Source organism: Vanessa tameamea, chromosome Z, assembly GCF_037043105.1.
Source record: "Vanessa tameamea isolate UH-Manoa-2023 chromosome Z, ilVanTame1 primary haplotype, whole genome shotgun sequence".
Classification (NCBI taxonomy): Eukaryota; Metazoa; Arthropoda; class Insecta; order Lepidoptera; family Nymphalidae; genus Vanessa; species Vanessa tameamea.
This window is the reverse complement of record NC_087341.1, coordinates 10,552,853-10,568,637: the sequence shown is the minus strand read 5'-3', so window position 1 is coordinate 10,568,637 and position 15,785 is coordinate 10,552,853. Positions and strand designations below refer to the sequence as shown.

Genomic DNA, 15,785 nt, shown 5'->3' with positions numbered 1-15,785 from the left:
ACAAATAATATAATTAATTGGCTAAAAAAATATTGTAATATGTAAATATATAATTATAAATTTAATTTAAAAATTCAAGTTAAAAATGCTCCACATTGCTCATGCTTCAAGCTGAAAGAAAATATGAAGCATACGAAACATTAATTTTTAAATAATATTTGTAACATAAAAAATATAATAATATCAGTTTTATCTTTATTAATGTTTTGCAATTATCAAATCAGCGAATCGAAATAGATTAGGAGTTATCGTGCTACTGTGATATATATATGTACGTGAACATATTAATCTGGCATTTTCCATACAGGGCAAGTTTGTTTCGAAAGTTTTGACTAGTGCCTGTTAAACCTTGTTTATTATAGGATTCCAAATTTGAAAACGTGACGTTAACAACGGCACAATACAGCGTCACCAGCCTACTAATGCTCACTGCAATAGATATTTTTGCCAGAGTTAGCTAAAGCTTTCCTTAATAAAACTAGTCCAAATCCTTTTCGGTCACATTTAATGACGTTCCGAGTCAGTCTTACCTTGTAACCAGTTTGATGGATTGTAACTTGATGTCTCGTATCTGATCCGATATCAAGAGAGCAAATCGCTTCGGAGAGAAAATTGAAAATATACACAATAATTAAAACATCCGCGATAGAAATGTAATTAATATTTGTTAATTGACTATTTCTCATGGACTCAACTATTTATTATATAACCACACTGGTTTTCATATTTTTAAATTAACGAGTAATTAGCAATGCATGCGTAGAGTAATCTTAGTGCTTACGGCCACGGAAGTTGGATTCGTTTGGAAGATACGAGGCGAAAGCAAAAACGTATACAAGCTTTCAAATGTGTTTCACACTTTTTTGCTGTAACGTCTAAATCATTTACTTAGAAATTACTGAATTATTAGCACACTAAGCCTCTAGTCTCGATTATTTATTACTCATACATACATATGTACATACATTAACAGCATGTAAATTTCCCACTGCTGGGCTAAGGCCTCCTCTCCCTTTGAGAAGAAGGTTTGGAGCATATTCCAACACGCTGCTCAATGCGGCTTGGTGGATACACATGTGACAGAATTTCGTTGAAATTAGACACATGCAGGTTTCCTAACGATGTTTTCCTTCACCGCCGAGCACGATATGAATTATGAACACAAATTAAGCACATGAAAATTTATTGGTGCTTGCCTAGGTTTGAACCCGTAATCATCGGTTAAGATGCACGCATTCTAACCACTGGGCCTTGGCTCTTATTAATTACTCATTATTACTGTATTTAATATTATAAGGGCATCCGCATAGATCTTATTCACTTAAAGCCCTCAAGCAAATGTAAAATATCTTCGCGTAGATATTTATAAAACACCATAAGTATTATTATTTCTTCAATAGTGCCTCACTGGGGCAACGTAAGATTCAGATATTTTTCTTCACGAGATAGATCAGATCTTTATCCAGCAGTCGGAAATTTATTTAAATATTTTACTATACTTTATAACTTTTTTTTTTTTTTATGTTAGAGGTGGCAAACGTGCAGGAGGCTCACTTGATGGAAAGTGACTACCACCGCCTATGGACAACACCTGCAACACGGGGGGGCTTGCAGGTGCGTTGCCGGCCTTTCAGGAAGGAGTACGCTCTTTTCTTGAAGGTTTCCAAGTCGTATCGGTTCGGAAAAACCGCCGGCGAAAGTTAGTTCCACAGAGTGGTTGTGCGAGGCAGAAAATGTCTTAAAAATCGCGCTGTTGTGGATTTTCGGACAGCTAGGTGGTGCGGGTGATATTTGGAATTTTGACGAGATGTCCAAAGGTGAAATTCAGCAGCCGGGATTAATCCGAACAATTCCTCGGAACACTCCCCGTGAAAAATTCTGTAGAAGATGCGATCCAACATCTCTATGCAAAGCCAAAGGATCAAGCAGATCGGAAAGGGCTTGATCGTCGATAATTCGAGCCGCTCTACGTTGGATACGGTCAAATGGAAGGAGCTGTTACTGGGGAGCACCCGCCCAGAGGTGAGAGCAGTATTCCATGTGAGGCCGAATTTGCGCCTTGTATAGTCTTAGTAGATGGGCCGACGCGAAATACTGTCTTGCTTTGCTGAGCACACCGAGCTTTTTTGATGCCAATTTGGCTCTGCCTTCCAATTGACCGCGGAACTGAACCAGGCTCGAAATATCGACGCCAAGTATTCCGATACTAGCTGTGGCGGCTAACGGAATGTTCTCGAATCGTGGAGATACGACAAATGGTGTTTTTTAGCAGTTAACGCGCAAACTTGCGTCTTTTTGGGGTTGAAATGGACTAGGCTAGCCGACCCCTGTTCGAGACTTTGTTTAACGAAGACTCGATTTCAGACACAAGTTTGCTCCGGTTTTCTTCGACGTTTTCCCGAGTATTAGCACGGCCGGTGTATGAGGTGCCTACGGTGCTTTCGTCTGCATAGCAGTGAATGTTACTGATTTGCAACAAGTCATTGATAGGCAGGAGAAACAGAGTGGGTGATAGAACGCAGCCTTGTGGAACACCAGCCTTGACGAATTTGAAGTCGGAGCATGTACCGTCGACAACGGCCTTGATGCTCCGATCTGCCAAAAAACTGGTAATCCAATTGCATAATTTCCCAGGAAGCCCATAGGAAGGAAGTTTCGAAAGAATCGCTTTGTGCTACACGCGATCGAAGGCCTTCGCTATGTCCAGACTGGCTGCTAATGCCTCCCCCTTGCTCTCAACTGCTTCCGCCCATCTATGAGTAAGTTAAACTAGAAGATCACCTGCTGAGCGACCCAGACGGAAGACGTACTGGCGGTCGCTAATCAGCTGGTACTCCTCCAGGTACCGCAGGAGCTGGCAGTTTATAATAGACTCCATTACCTTGGAGAACAAGGAGGTGATGGCTATAGGCCTATAATTGGACGGGTCTGAGAGGTTGCCCTTTTTAGGGATCGGATGCACCAAAGCAGTCTTCCAGGAGTTCGGGACGCCGAATGCATAGGATTGCCGGAAAAGACGCGTTAAGACCGGCGCCAACTCGGGAGCACAAGTCCGTAGCACGATTGGAGGGATGCCATCAGGTCCACTCGATTTATGAATATCCAAGGAAAGAAGTGCTTTACGAAATGCACCGCGGGATTGATGGTGTTGACTTTCCTCGGTCATCCAGGGTCGAGTTCGCCGCGAAGAGGGAGCCTAAAAGATCAGCTTTCTCCTTCGCTGTATGGGCCAATGACTCACCGTCTCTATGCAAAGATGGAAAAGAGGGCTGACAGAAATTCCCTAAGACAGCCTTAGTGAGAGACCAGAACGCACGTGTTCCTGAAGGGAGGCGCACCAGTCTCTCGCTAATTGTGCCAATGTACTCTGTCTTCGCCTTAGCAATCACGTTTTTGAAGGATCTAGAGGCAGAGTTATATTCCTTTCTGACTGCGCTGGTATTTACATCACGAGGCGCCGATGCGTTAGCCCAGTCTTGGTAGCGTTCCCATTTTCGACGTGAAGCCGTTTTGCAGAAACGACCAAACCAGGACTGGGACTTGCCACCGATGGGGACCGCAGAATACAGAACAGTTCCATACCCTGAAGTACCACATCGGCGACAGAGTCAGCAACAATGCTCGGATCTTGATCAAAAATACTCTACAAATAATCTATCAATGTAATTATTTTCTTTAGTTAGAATTAACAGATACTCATTTTACCTAAATATAAACCCGTACTGTACTATAGCGTACATATTCACAGCATGATATTGTCTCCTATATAATTAATAGATACTAAAACCATCGTGTTTACGATTCGAGATTAATAAAATATTTAGCATTTCATTGTTTATAGCATTCCAATTCGTCATTAACGTCTCGAGGCAATGGTTTAAGCGAGCATCGATTCGATATTAGTGAATGGTCAGTATAACAGTAAATTCGTAAAAAAACTGACAATAATGAAGATTTACTACTGAACTGTGCAGGTGGGGAGATTGATTGGAAGATAACGTAGCTCTATTGATCAAAGCTTTGATGGCTTTTAGAGTTCCGTTCTCTCTCGACAAACACTTATTTCAGTTTATTTTTGCTTTATTTCACGGTCAATTGTTTGATTTTTACTTGATTGTTAAATTATATCGTTTATACAATTTACATGTTAAGGGAAGAGTTTATACAATTTACATGATCTAGTCTAAATATCACGTCATGCCTTGCAGTTTTAGTTTGAGCAACTAGAACTATATGTTTTGAAATAATTGGCAAACATTGGAATCGTGAAATATATTTATATGTATTGTAATTTTACAGGGCATATTATTAGGTCACACTTTTCTATGAGAAAAATTGAAGATGAAGTTATTCGATTCGACTACGAATACATTATTTGTGAGTACAGCCGGTCCCAGATGGACGCGTGGCCCGCGGGCGAGGAGCCGGCCCTCGGGCCGCGCCACTTTCTATGGCCCTCACCCGACCCGACCGCATTGATCTCTTTATTTCATTTAAACGTATTATTAATGTGTATTATCTACAGGTAAACATCGATAGCGTAATTGCGAAAATACTATTGTAGAATTAGAAGGTTACAGTACTTAGCTACATAGTACAATATACCTTTGGTATATCGTGAATTGCTGAAAACTTAATAAAAAAAAATAGTATTCGAATTAAATTACAACATAAAGGATCTGGTATACTTCGACAGTGTATTTTTCTTTGTTAGTTCAAGATATATGTTTATTGTTTAAGAGGCTGGAAGATATCATAAACAAGAATATCGTCATCATCATCAGTCAGCCTGACAAGTTATTTTCATACTAAGAAGTCAAAATTATTATTTAGTGTACATAAGCACAAAATTATATTTTGAACGAGCGTCATGCACGTTCTTTGTATCAGTTATATCTAAATCGGCTTAGTTCTTTACTCAGAGTGGTTCTTTCCCGTCAATATCGCTTACTCATTACACATCGCCAGGTAGGATAGCCGTTTGTTTTCTAACGGATCATCAAACGCAGCAATGTAAATGCAATTCCATTTCAGTTCATATGAAGCCTTTGTGTGATTGTTATCCCAATTGTATGCAGAGGTTTGAGCTCATTTGTCATCGAAAAGATAATAGTCAACGTTAGTCGAATCCACAACGGCTCATAATTTCTGAGACTCGGTTATGTTACACGGGAATATTTTATAGATTATTTTAATTTTAATATTAGACGATACTAAACTAAATATTTAATTGGGAAATTATACAAAAAACACTATTGATCCTCGAGCCAGCGCTTAAACTTAGACTAGACTTCTTAGACTGAGCCTCGCGGTTCAAAATACAGGACAATCTTTTCGATGGTGTGTGTGTTTTTTTTTTAGTTTATATTATGTCTGTATAGTGTTATTCAATTCATTTTAGTTGATTTTTATATTATGAACATATTCTTTAAGTTTAAGTATGTTAATAAAAAATATAATATATTTTATTAAAAATAATTTGAATAATACTTATTATATTAATATTTAAGTATAGTTTTAAATAAAGGTGGATTTTTAACTGGTGTCAATTTATTTTTACATAATCTTATGAATAAAGATCAATTCAAATTGATCCATTAACGACGTACATGACCTGCAATGGACGTATTTCACTATTATAGGACATAAAAGAATATTGGCTGCCCGTGTTAAGAGGTATTAAAACTGAAGACTTGAATGCTTTAGTGTTTTGATGTGACATGTATTCTACAATAATTTAAAAGTGAAATAAAAAAAAATTAAATTGTTTTGGAAAGATTCATTTTTAATGTAAACTATCAACGAATTCAACAATAATGTATTTTCCCGTGTTGCTTAAAACTTCATCCTAGCTTTTACCGAGATTTTCAAGACTTTGTGAGTACCGAGTTTTTTCTAGTCAATATCGGTTGATTAACCGTAAAAAATAAAATCTAGTTCTCAATTTTGCATCAGTATTAAATGAAATACTGCGCTTATTGAAATTAATCAATAGCATTTTAAAAGATATGGAAATACCGTGAAACCCGGCATCGGGTTTCAGCACTTCAAGGCCATACTTTTGAGTTAGTCATAATGGGCGTATGAATCCGAATCCAACCTTACGCACATCATCATTTTACGCATGATCTTATTTCACGCACGGTGTCGCTTGTTTTACGGGGCTATTACTTCGTTGCCGAAAATTAACATAAATAAAATTGAACACATAAAACAAAACATTGCTTCCGGTAGAACAAAACATCTTTCTTATGAGTTATTTGTAAAATAAAATAAAAAATGGCAGTTACATCTCAACTTCGTACCTCCAGTGAAATAAATACAATATTTACATATAAAATTTTCAACTTGCATTCCTCACTTCATGATTAATTACGTTTTTGACAGTTTATAAAATACTTCTGTAGGAATAAGTCTAGCAGGGTTGTAATTTTCTAACGTTTTTAAACAACTCAGTGAAGGGAATAATTTGTTAATCTTAATAACAAAGGCTTATTTTGATCAGAGTAAGTAATCTTAACTGCCGGGACGCGGAAGCATGGTGAGATAAGCCATGCGTGTCTTTCTCGTGATTTATACTCGCACAAGCAAGCTTCCGTTATGATTTTCGAAGAAACAAATATACCTATTTGAGAATTACTTTAATAACTAATTATATGTTTGCGAAATAGACAAATTGTAGTTCGATTATTATGATTTTTATTATTGAATGTGTAATTTTTTTTTAATTATTTCAAAATTATTAATATTTGATTTTTCTCTAAAATGTAATAATGATTAATTGCATATTGTTTTTATTTTATTTTAATTATATATAAACTTTTCATTGTAAAGAAATATTCTTTAATTAATAATGATCATATTGACGAATTACATATAGAATTTTTTTAAAATAAATGTATATTGTAAATCAAAGTATCCACTACGTCTGTCTGGATGTATGTATGCGTTAACTTCAGAAAATCTGTTGGATTTTTATTTGGCTATCCACAATACACAAAGAATGTTTCCCAAGGTAGATTTAAGTATATAATTTTTCTATAAATATAATGTGCAAATAATCGAACGTCATAATTCGATATTTTGCAGAAGTCGAAAGATATCGAGCCTTCCTCGGTTGCGCTGCTTAAATAGATAAATTTATTTGAAAGTAATGCTGGTTTCAATTTTTGCTCCCAAACTTTGCTAAAGGAAAGTTCACGACATTTAATATCTATTTATTTCGTTTTTTTCTTTGTTATGGAAATTCAGTAGTTGAATTAATCAAATACCGTTTAAGTAACGTAGACATGTATATATAATTCCTATAAAAATAAATTGCAGTTCTTACGGTTTCTTATTAAGAAAAGCTTTTATCCTGTCGACAATTTTATTTACATCCTAAAATTTTATTCGATCATGATGTGATTTGCGTTGCGTGTCGGATGACACTGCCACACGCTTTTCCACCCAACGGCGTTGTGTAAAACGCTCTTACCCTCATCTTGAGAAAGGTCTTTGCGCAGCCCTCCTTTTGAGAGAGAAGAAAGTGTAGGTTATTATCTAACCCTCTCCTCGAGAGAAGAGTATTTTGCCCAGCTGTGGGAATAAAGTGACTGTGAGGTTTTTACTTTTGCCTAAATCTCGAAGGAGATCATCATTATTTTAGATGTTAAAAAAGGCAGTACAATTACTATTTACAATTTTATTTTGAGACTTGTCGTTAATGTGCTTTTTATTATAGTCCTGTTAAATCGCAATCGGATGTAAGTTTAGGCGTTAGTGTCGGGGATTATTATTATTTGAAAATATGTTAATAATTACGTGTTTTTATATCGCGTTTTATTTAACAGCAATTTTTGAGTAGCTCATATCGGGTTCTTGTTCTGACTCGTGCCGTCCATTAGCGATCTGGTTAATCTGAATTACTAATCGATTCGTACAACAAACTAGTCACATTCACTAAAACGATCCATTAGGTCAAGGGTCGCTACAATGATAGACCAGGACGGATATATTTTACAAAGCTACGCTACGTAATTCCATTTGTAATGGCGAATCACGCCTCCAATAGCAGAGAGGGATAGCGCTATCGACAGTGAAATGTTGGCGAGATAAGCGGATAATGCAAATGAGACTGTAATAATTCTACTTAAAGTTTATTTTAAATACGTTACCTTAAAGTCACGATTTCGATATTCTGTTCTGAGATTGTCGGTATTTCACCTCATTGTTGTTAATCATTTGTGTTGTGTTATCTAACAATAATATTAATTTTATTAAATACTATTATATAAACTATTCACACAGCTGGAAAATACGAGGCATATATTTCTTTGCGTTCTAATAGTCAATATTTAAAAATCACTTTTTTCGCTTGAATAATTTGAATACATAAAAATATAATATTATTTTGGCTAAAAATAGCCTTCGTTTTAGAAGAGAAAAAGAGTGTCAAGTACTTGTAAAAAATACAGATTTTAACGATACATTATTTATGCATTTGTTTCAATGCCTAAAAACTTAAATGTCAAGACCTGTATTTGCCCTTGAATGACAGAACCGTAAACGTAGATTAAATAACGGGCACTTGTAGCCTGTAATCAGTCAAAATCAATAGCGAGCCGCTATGGTCCCAACCGAGCTGTTTGTTCAAGATACACCGTCTGATAACACGACACCGTTTGCCTACAAGAACGTACTACGATTATACGGAAATTACAGAAAATGTAACGGCCACACTTATTGCGACAAGTATCCACTTTAGAACCTTTTTCCTACTTACATATTTTTAAGGTACTTTTACATTTTTGTAATAGAATTATTTTTCACATTGGGTACACACATCTTCTAGACACCTAGTATATTTTAACAATATGCTCATTTATATCAAAAATTTCAATTGTCATCACGGATTGTTTATGATCATTCAATAAAACGTTTGAAAATGTGTACGCATGATTTTACACTATAGAATTTGTAATCTAGCAAGTGTCGTCGTCACACTAGCGAATCACGATAAAATGATAAACATTGCATTCAGCAATACATAGCATAGTCAACAGAACCGACTTCACTTGGTAATATTTTGATAATCTACATCTACAAGTAAATGACCTTTTTTTTTGTAAAAACTATTAAAGTATCATATAGGTACATAAAACTTGTAATGGAGTTTAGTATATAATGTATAGTTGAGCAACACAATCTTTGCAACGATTTTGCTTGTGAGAAATATGGTAATATCTTAATACGCATAAAAAAGGTATATCTATTTAAACAATATACCATAGACAAGTCGTGCTAATTCATACCTAAATATGTTAATAGAAGAAGTTTGTTTATCAAGATTACATTAGTTACATCTATGTGTAAGTCTTACTTCCTTTCTAAAATACATAAGGTTATATTATTGGGTTGAATATTACAATGTTATTTAATTTTGCTATCATTTAGGTCGTATATTTAATAATACTGCAGACTAAATACGAATTATGTACCTATATATTATTTCTATACAAACAGACAAAATGATGATCAATAGATATTAAGTAATAGGGAATTAAATTTGTTACTTGAGTTACTTTTATCCAATTTTTAAGTGCTAGGTATCATTAATAACTGTCAAATAATATAATTGCAGTAAAATCGTATGTGGGTCAATAAATAAAGGTGGGGTTGGCAAAATAGTATATTTTTCACTTTATCTTTTGGTACTGCGGTACGTTGCAGAAATATTGATTAGATAATACAAATAGATAAAACGTTAAACTAAATAGAAGATGCATATTTTTTGCCGATAACACTTCGAAAATTACTTTGAATTTTTTGTAAATTCATTGAAAACTAGTAATGTTTCAGAAAAAAATAAAACAAATAAATATGATCTTCCACATATTTGTGTTTTCCATATTTTAAAAATACAAGATTCCGGTTTTAATTCAATGCATTAAATGCACTTTTACGTGTTATGTCACGTTATACGGTTCGAATGCATTGAATTAACTTAAATCACAAACGTTAGGTATGGTGTTGGATCACACGACGCGACGAGTGTGAAACAAGAAAGCCTTGTGGAAACATAACAAGAACGGGTCCTGGTAGTATCTAAACGTATAAAGTGAAACTGCGGGCCGTTTATCAATTGCAATTTCATTACACGGCAGACACCTGCCTTGCTAGCCTACGAATTCGCTGCGACTAGTCGCAATATCACTATTTGTTTCTTATGCATCTAATTTAATCGCTTTTATAATAAGGTCGAAATTAACCTCCTGTGAAACATCACTTAATATGACCAACAGGTTAACCAACAGGTTGAAACGATATTTTAAAAGGATAATTAATTATCAATACTAAATAATTTGATATTCCACTACTAAAATATTTTTACGAATGTAATTAATATACGTGTTTTGAATATGTCATTTTTCAATAAAGAATTGACTAATTTAATTATAATTTATTTTTATTTTTGTAATTTTACAAATTTATAAAAGTTATAATTGATGGTATAATTAAACAACGTTCAATAAATAAATAGTTAGTGTTGTTAGCTTTGGGCATGCCCGTCTAGGTAGGTACTATTCAAAAAATAACCATGTGTGATGTTAGATCATTTTTATAGGACTAATATCTGTGGGCGTTGGTGTATACTTACCATAAGGTGGCCGATCTACCTAGTTAGGCGGATTTTTATAAACAATAATTTTCTACATACAAAAGGGGACAAGCAGCATGTAAGGATAAGGTGTTCGAGTAATGCTGTATTGAGTAATACTCCAACATTTTGCGATGATAGCCGTTGTTTCAGAACATAGAATGTTCAAGAGAGACATAAGACGAACCATTCTAATTGTAAAATAAACTTCAGTTGAATCAAATTTGCCGTTGCTCATGAAAAAATCGGCAAGTTAAATATTTTTTTGGAAAAACCTTATCCCAATGCCAAACATCCAGTTAAAAATTCTACGATTCCAAATTATGAATGAATTTTGTTATAATTTTTTTAGCTTTCGATAATACCGGTTGATCAACGAATGGTCCAATCGAATCGTATTGATATTCGACGAGATTCATAGTGCACTTTTAAATAAATGAAGAAAGCATATATAGACATACAGATCTTGTAACAGATTGTTTGTACATGTGACCGAATGAGTATGATATAAAATAGCTGTTAATAGAAAATAGTGTGGCGTCGCATAACAGACATATATACATAGAATATAGTTCATATCTGTTATGCGACTGCCCATCAAATGAATCACATGAAATTATGTTAAATCGTGTATGATTATTCTTGTATTTTGGGATCGAAATTGAAATCAATCTGCAATAATAACGATGATCAGCTTGATATGAAAGAAGACTGGCTGCAAGTTTTTGTCAAACTGATCCTGCAATTTGAATATCGACTTAATGGTTTTAATTTGAGCAACAGGTTAACATTACGAAATTTAAAATGCATTATTTTAACGAAGAATATTTCGTATGAATTATTGTTTGTATTTTAAATGAATTTTATAAAGACAAGAATTAAAAGCTAACTGCATAATTATATCATTTAATTTAAACAGCACATGTCTAAATAAGCATATATCCGTTCAACTCGCTAACATCGGGAACATTCAGATATCTCTGGTAATGACGTGAACATTCAATTGAAGTATACCTCGGACCTCACGTTATTTTTTAAAAAGTAATCCGAATACACTTCTAGAAACTAACCTTAAGTATCTTAAGTACATGTTTGGGTCAAAGACTGTATTAAAAAAAGTGTAGAGTATATAAAAGTATGATTTTCTATGGTTTGATAAGACTTCTTACTTTATTGCAGAAATTCCTTGCATAAACTGAAGTATTGCGATGTTTATTTAATTTTTTTTTCATTTTTCGTTGCGTATGATGACCGTCTGCCATCATCACCGGAGATCATTCGTGAGTAATTCAAAGTGTGTACCCAAAACTCAAGTTAACTCTCTTCTCCCTGAATCTCATAATTCCATGAGACAATAATCCTACACGATCGGAGAGAATCCAGGCGCAGAAATCGAATGCATAATAGATTATATTATTAATAATTTTGATCCGTATCTTTAAGAATTATTAATAACATTAACATATTATGATATATAAATATATATATATTATGTGGGTATGTAGCTTAGTATGTGGGTCTTGACAGGTCACTTATCGATTGGCGTAATCTTTTGTAAAGGACAAAATATATTTTTATAAAAACTACCTATCGATGTATCACGAAAGATTTATTTGAAATCTAGAAGTGATATTAACATTAATATTTAGTAAACACGTTGGCTCCGGATTTATTTGACAAATTTGGTTAAATCATAATATATGTGGTGCTGAAATACTTATTTCTAAATTATTTAAAAATGTTAAGTGAGGAAGTAGAATATCAGTGGAGCTCAAGAAAAGTCTACATTATGGTGCTTATCTGTCAGTTCTTAGGAACGTCTAATGTAAATAGCATACCAAGCAATGCACTCCTGCAAGGAACATTTGGGTACACCATATTTCTAACAGTTTTCTACATATTTATGGGTATACCTATACTTTACATGGAATCTGTAGTTGGCCAGTTTACAACTCGAGACTGTGTCGATGCTTGGAAGATCCGTCCATGTTTCTCTTATATTGGCTACATGGTTGTGTTGTGGCAAGCGATCATTCTTATTTTCAACCATATTGTTACGTCCTTCTTGATACATTACTTTTTAATAAGCTTTGAGAGTCCAGTACCGTTTTATACATGTGGATCATGGAGCTCCAAATTTTGTAACAGTCTGGTTACTAATTACACTGTTAACCAAGATTGTATTAAATATCAAAATTTATTCCCTTACTGTGATAATCTTTACAAAACATTCCCGGAATATGAATATTGGAGACATAATTTAGTGAGACCTGATAACGCTGGCTATAAGATTGCTTGGAAAGTATGCCTCGCATCAGGTTTAATCTGTTTCGTCGTGTATATTGGCTGTTTCAAAAGATCCAAATCGTTGAAGTGGTTGGTTGGTGGATTTGCAGCTTATCCAATGCTGGCACTTATGATATTATTAATAGGATCAATGCGACAAAAAGGATTGGTGGTAAAATTTGAGGAAGCGTTGGATTTAGACTTTACTAACTTTAAAAATAAATTTCGTCTGTCAAACCTCATCCATCAAGTAGTATTTAATTTGAACATTGGAACAGGAGTTATATTCACTTTGTCATCAAGTACGTCATTTCGAAACCCTTGCTTCTCAGACATGGTAATAGCAGTGGTTTTTTTTACAGTATTTTCAATTATGTTTGTTTTCACTATAGCAATGATGACCTGTCCCTATGCCTTTGAATACGGTGTCCAAACGTTGGCTATAATCAAAACTCCTATGACACTAAATTTCGAAAAGTTTCCCAGACTTTTATATCTATATGAAGACAAAACTTTTTATCTAATTATTATGTTTAGTTGTAACGCCACTTTAGGTATTTGTACGAGTGTAATGTTATTTTTTAATATAATCGAAGTAATATTAAAAAGATGTCCTAAACTTCGGATGTATCCAGGTTTAACGACATTTTGTTCTGTTGTGTTCATGTTTATAATTACAATTCCTTTTTTAAGTTATAATGGTGTCAACATCGTTGCTATGTGTTTCCGACGTTATATCAGTTTATTCTCAACATTTCTTGCTATATTAGAATGTTTAGTATTCCTAATTTGGTATGGTATAAACAAATTTGCCGAAGATGTTCATTTTATGCTAGGTATAAAACCAAAAAACTGTATTAAAGTTTCATGGATATTATCCATAATTTTTTTGATATATGCTTTTGGTACCGAGGTATACTATCAAATGATGACCGAGTCCAATTTTATTTATGCTACTTATGGACTTCTATTCCTAGTAAGCATTCTGATTTTTATTTTTGTTATAAGGATATTGTATGCTGTTTGTAAAAATAAAGCAGTCAAATATTTATCACTGGATCCTTCGTGGGGTCCCACTAACGATCTATTGCAGAGAAGTAGAGCTATGTTTTCCGCGCAAGCCATGACCAAAGAATACATTTATCGTCAATACAGCCTTCAGGCTGGTATCATGGCAAGGCAAAAAAACGCTAACAAGAGAGTATGTTATCGATAGACGGAACGATTGACGTTTAAAATAAAATTCATGACTCGTTTTTATGATTCGCTAAGAAATTATTGATAGTGAGTCATATTTATATATGATTTATTGATATAGTATATGTATGAAAAATATAGCAGTGAAATGTAAAATAGTATATGATAGAGGAACGGACGGTCTATAAAAATAAAAAGTAAAACAACAAAACTACTTCATACTTTATGATTCAATATCCGCTGATATTGAACAAATATACCATATATTTGTTTTGGATAAATAGTTCATTCCTTTTGTTAAATGTAGAAGGTATAGTATTTTAAAATATTATATAATAATTTCAATATGCTATAATTATTTCTGTTACATTTATATAAAATTTGGGCGACAGTTAACTTTGTTAAGATAAGTTTTGTAGAAAACTGAGACTAAAAGTTACTCTACATGACATTAGTATACCTATGAAGTTTTGGCAAATTAAGCACAAAATCTATCGTGAAATTGATACTTGTGAATTATTATAATAACATTTTAAACGAAACCCATAGGAAGCCAATAACCTTTGTCGAATACACTTATATGACTCCACGTGAGCTATATATTAGTGACTCATCCCATTATAATATAATGATATGCTACCTATATTATATTTAATTAAACTAGTATTAACTATTACGTAATTTGAGAAGTCATGTGATTCATCGCTAAAAATATTGTGACAATACATTAACTTTAATACTATTAAAGTTGTTATTCATTCAAGTTTTTTAATTTAAAGTTTCGTCCTCGAGGTAAAATTATATTCGTATTTTATTATTCTTAAATATTTAAAACATTCTTAAACATTCTTATCTTCTGAGATGGTCATGTTTTGTTAGTTGTTCTATGGTAGACTTAAGAAATTATTGAGTAAATACTATTGAAGCTGTCATTTTCGACTAAACGCATACAGTATAGTATAAAACATTAAAATACTTTGATGTTCGCGTTATGTTCTTGGAGGCTATAAAAAAGAAAGTCAACAGTTTCCGCCTCGACAGCCGCCTACTCAGTCATCTGACGTTTGTTGAAAAGAAATAGGTTTATTTAAAAAAAAGTGGCGCGCCAAGCTGTCTGCTTACTGCACGATGCCACAGTAACGTGATATACACACGAGAGCTTTTGCTACGAAACATATGCACTGACTCTTCTTACAAGAAGATGATATAATATCTCTTATGTGTGCATCGATGTATACTAAACTATTCAAACTATTTATGTTTCAATTATACAACTCATTCTGTATCTGTATATATTAATGGATATTGTATATATTAATGGAACGTGGATATTAAAACATATTTACAGATATACTATGGCTATAAAAAAATTGTCGAATTTCATCTAAATAAAAACGAATTTCGCCCACATGCGTGATACAATAGAAAAACGTCAATAGTTTTTTATTCGCAATTTAAAAGTATTAAGCTTATAGGTAAGTCCATCTTTTACATTATATCGTTATACAAGGGTGATTTATTGTATATTCTATACCATACGAATTATTCTTAAAAAGTCTCTTAAGCCACTTTTTATTTCACGTTAACAGTTGCTGGAACAATAGACGCCCTCAGACATTTTAACAATTACTTAGCTACTGTTCATACTGTGTTAAAATTGAAA

The 15,785-nt window shown here is 33.6% G+C and overlaps 2 protein-coding genes across 2 annotated transcripts in view; one reads left to right on the top strand and one right to left on the bottom strand.

Annotated features, from left to right (window-relative positions):
* Window positions 1-15,785, bottom strand: part of LOC113402943 (dendritic arbor reduction protein 1-like) — a 53,512-nt gene that overhangs the window by 22,435 nt on the left and 15,292 nt on the right. The window lies entirely within an intron of this gene.
* Window positions 12,372-14,158, top strand: LOC135194656 (sodium- and chloride-dependent neutral and basic amino acid transporter B(0+)-like). Its single transcript, XM_064220395.1, has one exon. It carries the CDS (start codon window positions 12,378-12,380, stop codon window positions 14,139-14,141), a length of 1,764 nt encoding a protein of 587 aa, XP_064076465.1. The 5' UTR covers window positions 12,372-12,377; the 3' UTR covers window positions 14,142-14,158.

Excerpts from the sequence above, each read along its gene's own strand:
- LOC135194656 (XM_064220395.1), top strand. The coding sequence starts at position 12,378 with ATGTTAAGTGAGGAAGTAGAATATCAGTGGAGCTCAAGAAAAGTCTAC.